Source organism: Hibiscus syriacus, unplaced genomic scaffold, assembly GCF_006381635.1.
Source record: "Hibiscus syriacus cultivar Baekdansim isolate YM2019G1 unplaced genomic scaffold, ASM638163v2 tig00001095_pilon, whole genome shotgun sequence".
NCBI classification, from domain to species: Eukaryota; Viridiplantae; Streptophyta; class Magnoliopsida; order Malvales; family Malvaceae; genus Hibiscus; species Hibiscus syriacus.
The window spans coordinates 105854-118607 of record NW_024061842.1 but is presented as its reverse complement, the minus strand read 5'-3'; the positions used below and the strand labels follow the sequence as shown (position 1 = coordinate 118607).

At 32.9% G+C, this 12754-nt stretch overlaps 2 protein-coding genes across 2 annotated transcripts; both read right to left on the bottom strand.

Annotated features, from left to right (window-relative positions):
• Positions 1–471: 471 nt before the first annotated feature.
• LOC120119748 (eukaryotic initiation factor 4A-3) lies at positions 472–3402 on the bottom strand. The gene is made up of 7 exons (XM_039139564.1): positions 3008–3402; positions 2363–2684; positions 1979–2086; positions 1770–1889; positions 1522–1689; positions 1038–1124; positions 472–709 (listed from the first exon to the last, which is right to left on the bottom strand). Exons 1-7 carry the CDS (start codon positions 3313–3315, stop codon positions 596–598), a joined length of 1227 nt encoding a protein of 408 aa, XP_038995495.1. The 5' UTR covers positions 3316–3402; the 3' UTR covers positions 472–595.
• Positions 3403–6955: 3553 nt separating this feature from the next.
• Positions 6956–9993, bottom strand: LOC120119738 (4-hydroxybenzoate polyprenyltransferase, mitochondrial-like). The gene is made up of 8 exons (XM_039139557.1): positions 9554–9993; positions 9306–9441; positions 8952–9073; positions 8612–8681; positions 8380–8529; positions 7590–7725; positions 7398–7494; positions 6956–7167 (listed from the first exon to the last, which is right to left on the bottom strand). Exons 1-8 carry the CDS (start codon positions 9991–9993, stop codon positions 7149–7151), a joined length of 1170 nt encoding a protein of 389 aa, XP_038995488.1. The 3' UTR covers positions 6956–7148.
• Positions 9994–12754: the final 2761 nt, after the last annotated feature.

Sequence of the window (12754 nt, the reverse complement as noted above, 5' to 3'; positions counted from 1 at the left end):
ATATAATTATATAGTCACATTAGCAGTTTATTACTCACTTCTAATACGATTCTAATGTTTTTTAGCATTCTAAATATTTTCATGTGATCATAATATCTTTTCTATTTTTAATCTGAATAAAATTCACACCTTTCAAATAATTGCAATACTGCTTGAACCTGAATCACCTAAATAAACATACCTCTCTTTACTATTGAATTGCTCCTTGAGTTCAATTTTTATTTATTTTTATCAAAATACAATCAGAATATAGTACTGAAAGCTATGATATTTTCACAATTTTTAAATTACTATATTTCAATATTTCTTACCCTAGTTATCTCATTTTTTTTAATAATTATTCGATCACATAATGGGTACACTTACTCTTGAATAAAATCTTTCACCAACTCCCAAACATAAAATCAAATTGAGCATATCCAATGTCCAACCACAAAGCACGGAACAAAAAGCAAGACAATCGCAATGTTCTTTTTCAGTTATGATAAATGACCCTCGTCTGATATGTTCTCTTGTTAACAAACCCTTCAACTTGGTGTACAAACTGCAATCCAATCCAAAAAAAAAAAAAGATAACCATTCCTTCCAAGCATTCTTATATCAGATCCGCCACATTCATCGGCATTTCGTCGATCTGGGTACTATAGTACTGCTCTATATCTCTGAGAATCTTGATGTCATCACTTTTTACAAAATTAATAGCAACACCCTGCACGGCAACGATACGAAATAATCATAAATATGTACAAATATATATATATATATATATCCCCCTCTTTCTATACATTCATATAAAGTAACCAGAAAACAACCATTTAAGCAGGCAGCTGAAAGCAAAGATGAATACAAAACGGCTTTCCTCTAAATTGGATCTTAATTTTCATTTTTTGCTCAACATGCAGTACCCATATACCAAACTGAAGGGGGACTGCGATATTCAAAATCTTTAGAAATTATATGCAATAGATAAAAGGAAAGGATAACTGAGTAAGAAACATGTCTCATCCAAAAATCAAAATAGATAGTAAAAGAAATACCTTTCTTCCAAAACGACCTGAACGACCAATCCTGTGGATGTAAAGCTCTCGATTATTTGGCAGGTCATAATTTATCACTAGGGACACCTGAAACCAGGAAGTAAAATTAGCAAAAAATGAATATAAAATGAAGGCCTTCTAACTGACAGAAATTACAAAACTTTTCATTGTAGCACTTATTTTTTTCCCTTGGATTAAGGAAGCATGTAAAAAAACACATGATATGCACTTAATTCTAGCATAAACATGATCTCAAGGCATTTTTATGCACAACCCCTTAGGAAGTAAACACATGCCGTTAGGTTCCATTCCCACTACTATATATAAACTAGTCTCATAGGTAACGAGACCCAACCATACTTGAATCAAGTTATATTTTCTCATCTGAAAATAAAAATAATTAAACTCCTACTCAACTAGAAAACATGGAACCAGCAAAACTGCACCAGAAAAGTAGACATGAAAATCCCTCCCCAAGACTTGCCTGTTGAACGTCAAGCCCCCTGGCCCAAACATCTGTTGTAATGAGAACACGGGTTGCACCATCCCGAAACTCAGCCATAATTGCATCTCTTTCCTTCTGAGGCATATCCCCGTGCATTGATGATACCGTAAAGTTATTGCTACGCATTTTCTCAGTCAACCAATCAACCTGTTATAAAAGCTTGATTAGAGAGATTTCTGTTACAATGTTGAAAAGCAAATGCATGCCTATTAAGACTCAGAAGAGACCTTTCGTTTTGTATTGCAGAAAATAACAGCTTGGGTGATAGTCAATGTATCATAGAGATCACATAGTGTATCGAACTTCCACTCCTCTCTTTCAACAGCCACAAAAAACTGTTTAATCCCCTGCAATCATGAAAAAAGAACAAAAGCCTGCATCAAATTGCAAAGTAGAATTTTTGGAAATTCCATTAGAATAACAGCTTTTGAATTACCTCCAGTGTCAACTCATCACGCTTCACAAGGATCCTTATAGGATCAGTCATAAATTTGCTCGTCATTTCCAAGATTTCGTGAGGGAGTGTAGCAGATATTAAACAAACCTACAATAATTTATTAAAGAGAAACAAAGCAATTTCAACAACATAAACAAACTAGATAAGGTGAAACAAAGCAGCAGACTTGTGGCTATACCACAGATGCCAGTAAGATAAATAAAGAGGATCACAACTCAAATTCAACTCATGAATTTCAAAATCGAGCATGAAACAGTAAGCAACACAAACTAGGACTTTCCATGTTTGGGGTTCTTTTGGAAGGATAATAAGAAAGCTAATAACAAAGAATAAAGCAAACTTAGACAAAAAAGGAGAAGGAACCTGAAGCTCTGGTGGAAGATGCCTGTAAACATCATAAATTTGATCTTTGAACCCTCTGCTCAACATCTCATCAGATTCATCAAGAATCAATAGTTTAATAGCCCTAGTACGTAGGGTCCTCCTCTTGATCATATCACAGACTCTCCCAGGTGTTCCCGACACTACATGAACTCCGTGTTCTAGCTTTCTTATATCTTCGCCCACACTTTTGCCTCCAATACAAGCGTGTGCCTGTATGTTCATGAAATCACCAATTGTCCGTATCACTTTCTCCGTTTGCGATGCCAGTTCTCTCGTGGGCGACAAGATCAATGCTTGAACCCTGATGAAAACAGTTAACATTATAATCATTGCAAATTCCAAGACAATTCATGCTTCAAACTAGACACAATAAATTACCTATTAACACTAAAATAAAATAAAATAAAAAAAATAGGGAATCCTTCATGAGATTCAAAGCCTCAAAGACAGAACCTAATTTATCATCAAGCAAATAAAATTATTTCAAACTTAGGGTTTTAGCTATAAGTTAGCTAAGAATTAGGGCAGTCGGGTGGGGGGCGAAGATATCAACGACGTATATCTTAGCCAACAGAAAAAATGAGGTACTTTTAAAGTATAAAAATAATTAAAATAACAAATTACTCTCTGCTAGCCGTGTCGACCACTTGGCAAACGGTGAGGGCAATCATGGAAGTTTTTCCGGTACCAGATTGGGCTTGTGCAATGACATCACGACCATTGATTATCGGCATAACGGCTCTCTGCTGGATGGCCGATGGCTTTTCGAAGCCGTAGTTATAGATTCCACGGAGGAGATCGTCTTTCAACCCCATCTGATCGAAACTCAATATCGGCTCGATTCCTTCCGTCGTCTCGAACACTAACTTCTCATCCTCGGCACCCATGCGCCGAGCCACACGGCTCGTAGTCGCAGTCGCAGTTGCTGCCATTCCTGGGGTTGTTTTCGGCTCTGCCGGAGCTTTTTCGCTCGAAGGTGAAATAAAATTAAAATAAGTTTTGGAAGAAAAATGAGAGGGCGGCCTTTGAGGGGTGATATTAAAGAAACTTAAGGTTGCCGAGGTGAATGATTATTTCTTTTTGAATAAATTATATACATAATTATTAAATTATGTTAAAATAATTGTTTGTCATTATAACTTTAAAACTTATAAAATAATCAATAAACTTATAGAACAATTATAAAATAATAATTAAATTTATAAATTATTATAAAATAATCTTTAAGTTTATCAATTTTTATTATTATTTTGTTATGTGTAATCATCATTTTGTAACAATTTATAAATTTAACGATTATTCTATAACTCTCATTTTAAATTGATCCTTAAATTTTTGAATATTTTAATTTCATCATCAAATTATGACTCTTATTTTAAATTAGTCCTTAATTTTTTTAACATTCTAATTTCATTCTTAAAATGTAACTCTCATTCTAAATTGGTCCATAAACTTTTGAATCTTCCAATTTCATCACCATTTTCATCCAAATATATAATTAGTTTCAACCATAATTTAATCAAAATTTATTTTTTCTCAAACATATAATAATATAACTTGGTCTAACGATTTTATTAATAAAGGATATGAGTAGTATATATGTATGGTTTAAGATAAAATTGAAATGTTCAAAGAGTTTGGGGACAGATTTAGAATGAAGGTCATAGTTTGGGGATGAAATTGAAATGTACAAAAGTTTGAGAACTAATTTAGAATGATAGTCATAGTTTAGGGATGAAATTGAAACATTTAAAATTTTAAGGACTAATTTAAAATAAAGGTCATACTTTGAAAAATGTGATGTAATTAACTCTTTATAAGTTTATAAAACTTTAATAATCTTAATTTTGTGTAAAATAACTTTTATTTGAATAAAAATTATTAACGAACTAACAACGTTTGTTGTTTATGTGATATATTTCTATATACTTAAGTGTTGACATCACTTATCAGTTATATATACAATATATCATATAATATGTTCATTTTTCTTATATATAAATATATGTATATGTGTGTGTGTGTGTATAGTTTAAAATAACAAAGAAAATAGTTAATTATGCAATCAGAAAGAGAAACATTGTCCTCCATTGAATCTGAATTGGTATGAAATGCATTTGGATTTGGTGGAAAAAGGAAACGAAGACTCCATGAGAGACGGAGCAGAGAATTGGATGAGCTTATGGGCTTGTCGACATGGACCAAGTAAAAGCCAGGTCAGGTTGACAAATGAAACAACTCCTTAATACAACATGTAGTATGAAGCAGATTGGATCAAGTAGCAGAATTACATACCTGGTGGAAGCGCAGTACAAACAAATAACAAAATGAATGAGCCGGCCATGTTTTCCTCCGGCTTTCTTCAACTTCATGGATACAGGCTGAGAATTTTTGTCATTAAAGTTTCCCAAGGCAATGCAGATTGCAGAGAGTACCAAGTTCAAGAAAGCCGTGGAAAATCATGCAACGAACCCATTTACAGTATCCAGGACAAAATTAAGCAAAATTGGGATGTTTCTACTTTGGAAGCAAGGGAATTAAGCAAAGATAAATGGTTATCGGAGGCGAGACAGAGAGAGATACGAGAGGAAGATAAGAGGCAATGGGCTCAGATTCTGAGCAACTCAAGGTGTTGATTCCTTGGGCCTTACGGAGTGCGGCTAACCCAGAACGCACGTTCGGCTGACGAGTGCTATGTCCACCCGTTTCAGGCAAAAGGTTAACCGAGTTACTGAGTGTATCAGGTGGGGCCAGTGGCTCTTACAGCATACTTGGTTTCTTTGCTCACCTCTGTTAATATTATTGTCACCGTCTCCTTAAATACATCATTTTAAAATAAATAAATATATAATGCTTAAAAAAAAGTAAAAAAATAAAAACTTGTTTAGAGAAAATTGGTATAGATTCTAAACTAACTTGCCTGATGCAAATTAATTTATTTAGGGCCTATTTGTTTGGTTGTAATTAATTTTCTGGAAATTGAGTTCTGAAAAATGAATTACTGGAAATTGAATTCTGGAAAATGAATTACATTTCTAGAAAACGTTTTCCGGAAAATATTTTTTGTAAAATGAATTACATTTTTCTAAAAAACATCTGGAAAACGTTTTATGATAATGTTTGAAAGATGTTTAAACCTTTTTCCACTAGATGATGAGTTTTTTTTAAAATTATTTATTACAAATATTAAATACAATAAATAATATTATTTATCATAAAACTTAATATTATTATTTTTAAAATATTAAAATAATTTATTTATTATTAAATATTATTTTTATAATTTTATTAATAAAAATATTAATATTGGTATATTTTATTGAAATAAAAATATTATAAATTATATTAATTATTTATTAAAGTAATAGTGTTATATTATATTTTAAAAATATTAATTAGTATATTTTAAATATCTTTATTAAAATATTATTAGATTATTATATTAATATTAAATATATAAATAATATTATCCATTATTAATAATTTAATAATATTATTTCTATGAAATTAATAAATAATATAAATTTTACTAATAATTTATTATATATTATTAAAATATAATATAATATCTTATATTATTATAATATAATTGATTATTATAATATAATTAATTATTTTATTATATTATTAAAAATATAATATTATATTATTAGAAATATTAATAAATATATTTTAAATATTTTAATAATTAATATTTTGATTAAAATGATATTAAAATATTTTATTAATATTAAATTCATAAAATAAAATTATTTTGAGTATTTATTCTTTGAAGTGAAAAGTTCGAAAAATGACTTACGAAAAATCAGACCGGAAGTCATTTTCTAGAAAACACAAAGGAAATTATGTTAATCAGAAACATGTTTTACGTTGACTAACCAATTTTCCTCCAACCAAACACTGGAAAACATTTTCCGGAAAATGAATTACGTGAAACAAACACGAGAAAACATTTTCCGGAAAACGAATTACGTGAAACAAACACGAGATTTCGGGAAAAACCAATTCCGTAATTGGTTTTCCCCCAAACAAACAGACCCTTAATATATCATTTAAAATTAAAATAATAAAATAAATATTATTTTATCTTTCTTCAGCTTCTCTAATATTACATGTCAACCAATCATTTTAAACATGTCATTTAAAATTAAAATAAAGTACATAAACATGTAATTTAATACATGACTATGCTTCCTCATACGCAGGCAAAACTACTGTCATAATGCTTGCCCTCAAAGCCATAGTACCCAGTTTGATCACTACCCAGCAAAACACACAAAATTTGCAGGAATATATTCGAGTCGAGTTTTGCCAGTTTTGCCCACCCCTAATGGCAAGGCCATCCAAGCTTTTATAAAAGGTTTACAATCAAAAGCTGAAGGAAAAGGCCAATCTAAGGAGTTATCAATGCAATTATGGGAGATAAAGAAGCTCGAGTAGAGTTAGACCAAAATGAAATCGGAACAATTTAATTAACTTCCACTTATTTCATTTACTGTCTTTCCCTTCTCCCAGTTCCTACTGAAATGAAAATGGAACAACTTATTTTCCAGTTCTATATCCCTCTTCAAATTTACCAAGACAATTACAGGCACTCAAAAACTGTTTTTGGTTTCAATAGTTTGGGATGTTTAATCAGACCTGGTTGAGGAAAAAAGGTGAAATTCACCAAACATATTTGAAACCAAATAAAATCCCGCTGAAAAGAATACCTTCACGAGAAGACTCTTCCAAATAAAATCCCGCTGAAAATAAGCGCACCAAACTACTTGTTGGATACAAACCTGTTACACAAGGGGAAAAAAAAGAATGAGATGTACCGCACACTGATGGCTGAGTACGAATGAGAACAAATATTTAGGCAAAATCTCCGGCTAGCAGGGGTTAAAAGAAGTTTGATCCTTGAGTAGGTTTTATAAGTTACTCTATTTACATCCAAAAGTACAGACACGTTAGAACTTAGAATAAATTGACAAGCATAGCAACCAATTGAATTCTTAAACTTATCACGCACTTTCTATTGCAATCTGCACGGCATGTTAAATTAACAGTCCATATCTGCCAAGCCATTTGTCCAGATGCTGCTGTGAGAAAGGCATAATATGGCCACCCTGATCAAACATAATTTACAGAAAATTAGCAAAATAAAAAGTTATCACAAGCCTATTACATGTTAGCAAAATTTAAATAGAAAGCAGGAAAATACCTATATCAGCATTGTATCCACTGAGAGCAAGACTACTTATGCATGCAATTCCAAACCCAGTTGTCCACTCTTTAGTTGTATCACCAAACCTCAAGGCTGTAGATTTAACACCAACTTTAATATCATCCTCTTTATCCTGAATGAATGGTTCTCAACGTCAAAGAAAGCAGCTATAATATCCTATCGTTTCATATTCCCAACAGATCTAGGGAAACAAAGCTTTAATCCACATAGATGAAGTACCTCTCAAAAGTTTTTTTTCCCTTTTGTCTCTCTGTGTGTGTGTGGAAGGGGCAGAAAGAAAAAAAATGCATCGTAAACAGGGTTGATCTATTGTTGACAAAATAAGAATTTCCTTTTTTTTTTGGTCTTACAAACTTATTTACAGATACTGTAATGTACTAGTGACCAATAAAAATTATCCTTTCAATTTATATCTCATATATGTATGTATTCAATAAAAAAACTAGGTTCACAAAAAAGCCATTGTTAGCTCCATAAACCAACCCTCATCCTTTTAAAACCGTAACCATCTGAAAAGGATGTGCCTCAATTGTCATCACAAGCCTATTCCCCCTATTTAGTTAAGTCCAACCAGAGTAAAAATATGAAAAGTAAGAAACTTCATATTCATTTATCCAAAATATAAAAAATAAAAGATCAACTAAACAGAATCATACTAGCTCCTCAGAATTTACAATAACAGATTATGTTAAGCTAAGATATTACTCCAGTAAAAGCAGTAAAGAAAGCATGAAGCACATATAGCTTTCAAGAGATAAAGTTGTACCTGATGTGCATATATTGTATCATACACAAGAGTCCAAAATACTCCAGAAAAGTACAGTGGGAGCACAACGGCTGGATCTAGACTCCCTCTAATCGCCGACCAACCTAATAATGCTCCCCAGTTGAAGGTCAGACCAAGATAGGCTTGAGGCTGAATCAACCAGATGAATAGAAGGTAAATAAATAAACAAACTGTAAATAAAAGAAGAAAAAATACATGCAAACATCATTACCCAAAATGTAAACCTCTTCATGAGAGGATAAGAGAAAACTAGCAACAAGGACGAAGCTCCTAATACACGGCTGCAAGAAATGTTAAGCAATATCAGTTATATAAATCAAAATTTGTGTACCAACAAGCCAGATTGAGTTCATCAAATTTTCAAGGGAAGTTGAGAAAAGACAGCATTAAAATTTAGATGAAATGAAACAGAGATCCAGTGATCAAGTCCAACCCAATATTATTCCAATAGAAAATCTCTAGTAAAACCATGGAAGTCTTTTGGTAAAGTTGCACAAGTCCAAATCAATTGAACGATAACCACAAGCAACAGCAAGTGAAAGAACTCTAACCTATAATTATTAAGTTGAAGGAGAATTCCAAGACCCAAAAGCAGTTGAAACCCAAAAAAACAAATCCCTTGAAATGGTTTCAAAAGACCACTTGCAACTGGTCTTAGCTTTGTACGTTCCACCTGCGCGCAAAATGCTCCTATAATCAAATGACTGAAATAATGAAACAGCAGTGTCAAGACTCAGAAATGTGTATAAGTAGAGAATTAAGTGCATTTGCCTGAAATTTGAATCCTTCAAATTCCTATTGTTCTTAATTATATATATATAAGACTTTGATATATTAAGGTTATAAGCCAGCAAAAATACATGTGAGATTGCAAACAAAAAGGGTGAAGAAACCATTAAAGATACCATAGTATCAATATCCCGATCAAGGAGGTCATTGACGGTACAACCAGCACCCCTCAAAAGCAGAGCACCGCAACCAAACAAAGCCATCATCTTAAAATCAGGAAGATCGCCTGGTGCCGATGCTAATGTAATTGACCTACAAAAATTTAGAATATGTTCATGCCAAAAGCAACAAAAATTCAAACAAGTTCAAGAACCGAACAGCGCGACAATTAGAGAAACAAAGAAAAAGAAAAAGGAAGTCTTACCACATGCAAGGCCAAGCAAGTAACCAAGTTCCAATAAGCTTATCGAGGCGGGCAAGCTTAGCGTAAGGCTGAATTCCTCGGGGCAAATAAACGTCAATCCAAAAGGGAACCCCCGTAACATTTTTGTTATTGCTACTACTACGTGGTTGATCACCTTTACCCGAGTTGTCGGCGACTCCAGAAGAGGTGGATATCCAACAAAGTCCAGGTCTGAAATTTGAGAGGAATGACAGATTTTCCTTGGAGACTTTGAAATGATGACGAGAATCATCATAATCGGGAAATAAATGAGAAAGTCGAGTGAACGGTATGCTGAAATGGAGACTGGTAATCGCGGTTGAGGATGATTGCGATGAAGAAGAGAGGATAGAGAGCGAGGAAGCAAGAGAGGGTCTGAGGAGGGCCCTTGAGGCGTAACGAGTGAGCCGAAACGACGCCATTTTTTTCCAGTCTTCTTCCCTGTTACTCGGGTCTAGGTTTAGCGTTTTGTTACGTAAGCTTCAAAAAGGCTTAATTCATTAGAAAGCCCATAAACTATGGTCTTTATTATATTTTGCCCTTATATTATTCTTCTTCTCGTTCGTAAAGTTGTTGACAAATTAAACTCGAAGTATATTATTAATTGAGAATAATTTTTTAATAATAAAGATTTATTGAGAATAATTTTTCAATCATTAATTTTAATTATAATTAAAGTATCAAATGAGATATTATTTAATTTAAATGTACGGTCATACCATTAGCAATTATTAATAAAATATGCCCCTTGATAGAGGTGGCTTAGGCTTGCATCGACTTCGCAACCGCAACACTGCCCTTTTGATGAAAATATGCTTTGCGTTAGACTGTAAATCTCATTCGTTTTGGATTCAACTTCTACGACAGAAATACAAACACTTTGAACGCCGTCCTGGTACTATACATCGCAATGTGTGCTCCTCTCTTTGGCGTTCATTGGCGCATATTTGGATTTCTTTCTTGAAGAACATTGCATGGACTGAGGGAAATGGGGAGAAAATTTGTGTCTGGGATGATGTTTGGATACCAGCCTTAGGCCCGTTGCGTGATAAAGTTGTAAACCCACTGGGAGTCTTTGAAAATCAATATCTGGTTGACTTTGTGGATGAAAATGGTGAATGGAGAATGCAAGATTTTCAAAATTTATTACCTGCAAATGTGATGACCCACATCGTTGGGATTAAACTACCAAATGCTTGTGGTGAGATGTTCCAATGCATTTGGAAATGGTGGCCAAAGCATGATTTTAATGTACAATCAGCGTACGAAGCTTTAGTTGATAGCTCACCAACGAATTATGACAAACTCCGAAAGATGCAAGCGCAGTTTATCAAGCGATCCTTCCTGTCCTTTTTGTGGTTCACATCAAGAGTCAATTTTGCATGCTCTACGAGATTGTCATGCCATACACCAGCTATGGAAGAAAATACTCCGTCACGACACGTCTACGAATTTTTTGGATCTTGATTTGGAGGATTGGATCCTCGACAACATCAAGACAAAGACTCTCCTTTATGATAATTGTATCCCATGAGACCTTATGTTTCCCTCTATGGTTTGGAAGGTATGGAAGCGAAGAAATGAATTTATCTTCAACAGAAGTCGTCGATCCACAGATGAGGTTTTCCGAACAGGCCTAGCGTGTGTGCAACACTTCAATGGATGCGCTGCTCCGCCTAGAAGTATTCTAGTTCGGCCACCATAGTTTATGCAGGGGGAGAAACCACCGACCAATTGGTTCTGTCTGAATGTTGATGGAGCTGTTAACACGAGTGTCATAAACCATATTTCGGGTAAAACAATTAAATATTGTTTTAAAAACAGTTACGACTTTAATTTGAAAAATGTGATATTTTGGATTAAATTGGATAGAATTGAAAAGAGTCGCCATCGACCTTTGGGTTAGGTAGGTCGAACTCCATCTTACATGATTTGCGTTTTACCAGAAATACGTCGGATTAGGGAGTCAATTACAGTCAAGGAAGTATTAGCACCATTGAACCGCCCTTTCGGTACCATTTAATTTGTCGGTTGTCTTAATTGCGAAAATTAAAATTTAAATTGAAATTTAAAAATTCAATTCGAAATACTTACATTTTATCGATTGAAATTACTACTGAAAAGTCAAACAAAATATTAGATGGTAAAATAAAATATTGAATGCTAAACAAAAAGAAAATTTTAAAAGGTTAAATTAAAATAAAAATTCTAAGATAAAAATAATATTAATAAGGTGAAATAATGTTACAAGTAAAAATGAAGAAAATGTTAAAATAAAGAAATTTAAGAAAATGTTAATATCTAAAAGAAATAAAAAGTAAAAAAAAAGAAAATATAAAATTTTATGAAATAATAACAATAATAATTTTTTATTTCTAAAAAATGAAGAAAGTGTTAAAGAATCACACAATAACTAAACAAAATACCAAACACACAAAATCATTAATTAAAATGAGACTATTTCAAAATTAAGAGACCGAAATAAAAGAAAATAAAATATTAATGAACAAAATAAAACATGTATAAATTCCTAGACCAAATTTGAATATCAACAAATATAACATTAAACATAAATTAGTGACTAAAATAGTAATGATTGAAACTAGAAACTTAAAATAAAATAACATAAAACTTCATTTCATGGCTTAATAATAAGATTACAAATACCGAGGGACCTAGAATGTTATTATCCCATCTCAGAAAACACGCTGAAGGTTCCTCGTTAAAACGACATCGTTTTGCACTGTATATATATATATTTAAGACCAAAATGGTCTCATTTTCTCATTTCTCTCATTTGAGCCGAGAGAAGAGAGAGAGAGTGAGAGAAAAATTCTTTCAACTCTCTCTTAGGAGGGTTAATCGGCCGTCGCCGTCAGTGATTGCTTTCGGCGGTTAACGATGATCGGCACGACATCGTAAGTTGGTCGGAGGGACCAAATTAAACCAAAAGCTTCATCCCGTTCTACACAACCCGGATTTAAGCCCCCTTTAGCCTAAATTCTACCTCAAACCCCTAGATCTAGGAAAAATACCTCTCGAAATTTTGGAGATCCAGTGACCCTTCAACTTCTCGGTGGTAAGAACTCCTCTTCCTTTTCTTTTGTTTTTCTTTCTTTTATGTTCGAATCCCCTCCCCGAATACTCTGTTTTTTAGTTTCGAATATTCTTTATTTTTTTCGG